Genomic DNA, 6,100 nt, shown 5'->3' on the forward strand with positions numbered 1-6,100 from the left:
ATGACTTACGGAAAGAAGTTCTTCCTGAATCTCTCCGTGCTCACCACGTGTGTGCGGTATCTCTTCCCTGACCGCGGCAAACGAGAACAGTCCGTTGCCTGGGTGTCTGGGGTCTCTCAGGATCCTGTTGGCCTCCCAGATAGCAAGCGGATCTGGGCCATATACAGGCCAGATCTGGCCCTTGTGGCTTAGTTCCGGCCCATATATGGCCCAGAATCATTACACATCCGCTTGCTATCTGGGCTTGGTCCTGTTGGCCTTGGTCCTGTTGGTCTTGGCCTTACGTTCAGCTGACTGTACTGAACCACTAGGGCCTTGTGATCCTGGTAATATTCCCAGTCAGAATGCTCTCAATAGTGGATGAGTAGAAGCTTCGTTGGATCTGGTGGGACGCTCTGAATGTCGTATGAGATGGTTCAGTCTCTGATGTACTTTCCTCACCACAGTGTCCATGTGTTGACCATGTCAGGTCCTTGATGATCTGGATGCTAAGGTACTTGACTATATCTACAGGGGTCATGTTGATAATTAGAGGGGTGTGTGTGTGTGTGGGGGGGGGTCATGTTGATAATTAGTAGGGTGTCGGGGGTCGGGCCACATGGTGAGACAACGCACACGTGAGTGAGCGGTGACACAGTTGCACACAACACACACACACACACATCTATTTTTAGCGGTCACCGGTGGAAATTGTTCATTGCATTTAACCCATCCTTCTGGCTGTGAGGCAGACTAATACTACTGATACTATGCCACTGCATGTGAGCGATAGCACTACTGGCGTGCACGGTGACTTCAATCAAGTGTATCAGTCGGCGCGTACCGTGAGATCAATCACGAACACCTCAGAAAGGCTGTGGGAGGAGCCTCGCGTTCACTGAAGGCTGAAGCGGCGTCATGCGTCTTCAGTATCGAGTTTCTAGTCTCGCGATGACAGACTTTCGAGACTGGCTCATTAGTCTTATCGAGTTGGCTGCGTTTGGCCGAGACCATGTCTGGCAGGATGGTGCACACTGGAGGAACCGCGCCACTGATGTCCACCAAAACTTAAATAACCGGCTGAATATCATCTCTGAAAACACCAGGACTTAAACGTGATATCCTCTGCGGTCGTAGTGACCGACACTGCTTTATTCAGTCAAAGCGAATGGTGGACTGATAAGCGGCTTGTTTTCAGAGTAGACACGGGACGCAGGAGTGGAGTAGGATAGAGACGTGCGGTCTTTCTTGGGGGATGTTATCCGTACTCTCCTATGGCAGACTGGTTGCGAGGGCTGTCCTGGGCGGACTCTCTCAGACTGATGGTCGGGACTATAGCCTGGTCACAGCTAGTTGTGGTTTTGGAAAAGACTTCCGTAAGGGCATCTTGAAGAAAGGGATGTGCTACGGGGACGATGCCTGTTTCATAGCCCGAAATCGGTCCGCAGATGTCTTGGGTAAGATGGTTTCTCTTGTGCATTTAATCTAATAGGCTACTCACCTTCATCGTTGCCTACTGCAGTCTTAAACTATGCAATGTTATTGTAAAAACAGCATTAAAGCGTGCATGGTCGTGCTCACGAGAGAAGTGAGTTTCTTGTGACCTTCACTTCTGTCAGCACGTGCCACCCATGAAAACACAACATTAGACCCCTGGGTTCAACCTCACCATCTACATTTCCTGCTTCGTTGTTTTCTAGGTCTGCCTAGGTTTACCTACAGGATCCTTCTAATAATCCATGCATTGGAATAAGCAAAACGCGGTATTAAGTTTAAAGTTTAGTCTATTATGATGAGAAATAGCAACGACCTTTCACCCAGAAAGCGCCACACGTGGCGACCATATGAAATGACTACAAACAATCGAGAATCGGTATGGCAGCAATATTTAAGTTTAATGCTTAATTATCCCAAAAAATATATCCTGGACAAAGTTATCTTTTTTCTTGGATAACGTTATCAGTATGTTTTGTTCGGGGAGCGTTCTTGAGCTTGATACAGAAGAGAGAGAGCTGTAGGCTATTGTTCATGATAGCACATTTGTTACAAAGTGATCATGACATTCATCATTATGGCGGATAATGTCTCTTTCTTTTAGGCTTTTCGAGTTGTTTGCTCCCGTACTACAGGCTGCACTTTACGAAAATCATTCTTTGTTTTAAAGGTCAGAATGGTTGAGCATGGAGGCCGCCATGTTTGTTCACGGGCGGAGGGGGGGAGCTGTGTTTGTGGTCGGTAGCGCAACTAATGGTGCGTTCGTTTGTGGTCGGAGGTGGCAAGTCGCAAGTGGGAAAATACCTACCTCCGACCTGTGTGCATTCAGCTATATACCATTATATCACAGTTACCTAGTTATATCTATATACCATTATATCACAGTTCCCTAGTTATATCTATATACCATTATATCACAGTTACCTAGTTATATCTATATACCATTATATCACAGTTACCTAGTTATATCTAGTGCATTCGAGCAACTGGGGGCTGAGAAACATATCCGAATTTGCGACGAGGGAGTGAGTTCATGCGGTGTTTTATTTATTCATTCCTAGTAGCGAGTCGCAATTTGCCACGAACGCACCATAACACCAATGATTTTCTCCATATTACTGGTTTAAAAACCCGCCGGTTTGCTGCGGATGGGCATGCAGTCCTATATGCGCCGTACGTAGGTCTACCCACGTGTCTTGAGTCTCAATGCCCTGGCTATTTGTTTATTTATGTGTTTATTTGTCAGGGACAATACAAACGACATTGTAACAGGTTACAGTAACATGAAGCAGATGTGTTGCATATAGGGTTTCTAGCCAAGACTAATTTGCGACCCCTGTTCCCGATTAGGCTTTTCTACTTGAAAATGGTCACAATAATTACAAAATGAAAATAAAATATAAAAGTGAGCACATGGTAAGTAGTTGTGACACAAATGATCATACAATAATCACATCCTATTATAATCTTTATCAGTGTGTGTGTGTTTATGAGTGTGTAGTAGATCAGTATGTGTTTTGGTAGGGCATTCCAAAAATGTATCCTTTTTACCAGGGGTGGGGATCCAGGGGGGGTCAGGGGGGACATGTCTCCCCCAATATTTGAGATCATTAAAATTGTCCCCCCCCCAATATTTAGATTGGGGTAGGGGCATTCTAATGACCATACAGCCGCGTAGGAAGATGTGCCACCCTGCACAGTTGCCATTCGCTGATCCCATAGAGGCAATTCTATTGGTGTTTTGTTTGTCACGTATGGACAAAGTACAGCTGGGGTGAGATTGTTCACACATTTAAAAATCAGTGTGATAAAAGAGAAATTGATAAAACTATCATCAGTCTGTACCTTTTCATTTGTTTTTGATCCAGTATTTTCCGTGCTTGTTTGTATAGTGATGTGACGGGTTTGACAGTTGACTGAAGCCTTCACATAGTAAGACAGTAGGTGTGAAAATATAATGCAGAATGCAGCTGAGCTGCTTTTAAAAGGTATGTATTGTCTTATTGGTCACACTTTACAATAAGGGTCACAAAAAACATTGGTTAACTGTTAACTAATGCTTATTTAGGGTTAGGTTACTAATGTTAATTAATACCTTAGTTAAGGTTAGTGTTAGGTGAGTTAACCTTAGTTAACATAAATAACATTAGTAAATGGTTAATAGAGACATTAGTTAACTGTTACTTCATGCTTAATAATGCATTACCTAATGCTTATTAATGTACCCTTATTGTAAAGTGTTACCGTCTTATTGTGAAACAGTTCAAATTCGTTTGTACAGTCTTGCATAGCATTAACCGTCTTGCATAGCATTAACATTTTTATCAAATTTGAGTTGGTAGTCTAAAATGACACAGGAATTTAAAATGGCCGACTTCCTCTACCTCCTCTTCATCGGTTTACGATGTACCTTGGGAAGAGCTCTTTCCCAGAGCCTCCTTAGCCATGGTGTACGTTAGCCTAAGAAGGCTCTGGGAAACGATGCGCCACCTAGAGGGAGAGCTTACGACGTATCTTACGACGAACGTAGCGCTACGATGGCTCTGGGAAACGCAGCCCAGTCCTGTCTGTCTCGCAGGGGAAGCGTTTGCAAATGCCTCTGTGCAATGCAGGGATTCTGACATGCAAAAAGTCGTTTTACCCCATAGATATGATTTTACCTCTTGCCCAAATGTCTTTGTTCAGAGAGTAGGCCATGCATGTTTAAATGCATCTTTAAAGGCAAAACATCTACAGACAGCACTTTTCCTGGATCTGTGCCCCATTTTTAATTGCTTCCTGTTGAAATAGCGTGGTAGGCTTAATCCACCACCTCCGAGACTGATGTTATCAATCTTTACCTTGTTTGAATGATCTGATCATGTCACTATTTTAACACTTACTCTGTCTAGCTAGTCTTTAGAAGCTTGAGGCTGTTGGCTACAGTGTCTCAGGCTACAGTGTCTCGGGCTACAGTGTCTCTGGCTACAGTGTCTCTGGCTACAGTGTCTCTGCTACAGTGTCTCGGGCTACAGTGTCTCAGGCTACAGTGTCTCAGGCTACAGTGTCTCAGGCTACAGTGTCTCTGGCTACAGTGTCTCTGGCTACAGTGTCTCAGGCTACAGTGTCTCAGACTACAGTGTCTATGCTACAGTGTCTCTGCTACAGTGTCCCGGGCTACAGTGTCTCTGGCTACAGTGTCTCTGGCTACAGTGTCTCGGGCTACAGTGTCTCGGGCTACAGTGTCTCAGGCTACAGTGTCTCAGGCTACAGTGTCTCAGGCTACAGTGTCTCAGGCTACAGTGTCTCTGGCTACAGTGTCTCGGGCTACAGTGTCTCGGGCTACAGTGTCTCGGGCTACAGTGTCTCTGCTACAGTGTCTCGGGCTACAGTGTCTCAGACTACAGTGTCTCAGGCTACAGTGTCTCAGGCTAACACAGACCAGACACTCCTCCTGACTATTAAGACCATTAAACAGACTTTGCCGCTCAGGACAGGCTGTAGAGATAAACACAGGAATATCTCCAATTCTGTCTGAAATGCTGTTCTTTTGCCTCCAGTGTGGTGCATTCAATTGTCTGCTGTGAAGGGCGCATGTCCATTGAGTTATAGGCAGAATGATTGGCTAGGGGGGTTAGAGAGAGAGCGGACGTCTCTAGAGATTCGGTGTCCTTGGCCGCCCTCTTCAGATCCCTCCCCCTGCTTTGGGAGGATCAGTCACGATTCAGCAGTCACAGTGCAGAGAGTAAATCAGATTGCTCTTCCTCTTAATAATAATAATAATAATAATATTATAATAAACTGCATTTGTATAGCACCTTTCATACGCTTTGGCTCCCTATAGTCTGTTTTTTTTAACAACAGATGACTTGTCAGCGGAGGTGAGGTGGCAGGGAGGTTCTGTATGTCGGCTTCTATCGTGCTACTAAATCCCCATTTTGTTCTGTGAGCCAGGCATCTAAGCGTTATCTAAGCAAACTCCTCCCTGGCCAGCCATCATGTTTACTTGTGTGTGTATACAGCGTAATATACAGTAGATCTAGGAACACACGTCGTGGTTCATCCTAGACTTATGTTTCAGTGCTACGTGATGATCAGGCCACATTTGTGGACTACCTTAATATACTGCGAGTGCCACAGGTGTCAAGTGTCGCCATTGTGAATTCTCTTTATTCTATGAGAAGTCGCGTTAAAGCCTTGGGTCACACGTTTCATGCCTAAATCAACATGGGTGGAACCTGAGTTTATTCATGATTTGTCTGTCAAGTCTGAACTCCCTGTGTTCTAAGTGTGTGTGTGAGAGAGAGAAAGAGTCATCCGTTTTAGTTGTCAACAGAATTAACAACCAGCTTTGAGTTTTGAGGGTCAGAATCTTTCGGGCGGCGCAAGCTGCTGCTGTGTGGTCTGTCTGGTTTCAGGCGGCGCAAAGCTGCTGCTGTGTGGTCTGTCTGGTTTCAGGCGGCGCAAAGCTGCTGCTGTGTGGTCTGTCTGGTTTCGGCGGCGCAAGCTGCTGCTGTGTGGTCTGTCTGCCTGGTGTCTTCTGTCGTGACCAGTAAACAGATGTCGGGGCCCTGCTTTTGTCTCCTGTCACCATACGACTGGGAACAGCTGCCACTTACAATGACAATGCTGAATGGTTGGCCAGACA

At 45.4% G+C, this 6,100-nt stretch overlaps 1 protein-coding gene across 1 annotated transcript in view; it reads left to right on the forward strand.

The window, feature by feature from the left end:
* Positions 1-1,028: 1,028 nt before the first annotated feature.
* Positions 1,029-6,100, forward strand: part of LOC311329602 (protein phosphatase PTC7 homolog) — a 13,356-nt gene continuing 8,284 nt past the window's right edge. Inside the window, exon 1 of the mRNA XM_084461479.1 lies at positions 1,029-1,436. Within this exon, the coding sequence (XP_084317605.1) occupies positions 1,235-1,436 (202 nt within the window). The 5' untranslated portion in view covers positions 1,029-1,234. The remainder of the gene's footprint in view (positions 1,437-6,100) is intronic.

This window comes from Borostomias antarcticus (genome assembly GCF_949987555.1).
Source record: "Borostomias antarcticus genome assembly, chromosome: 2".
Taxonomy (NCBI): Eukaryota; Metazoa; Chordata; class Actinopteri; order Stomiiformes; family Stomiidae; genus Borostomias; species Borostomias antarcticus.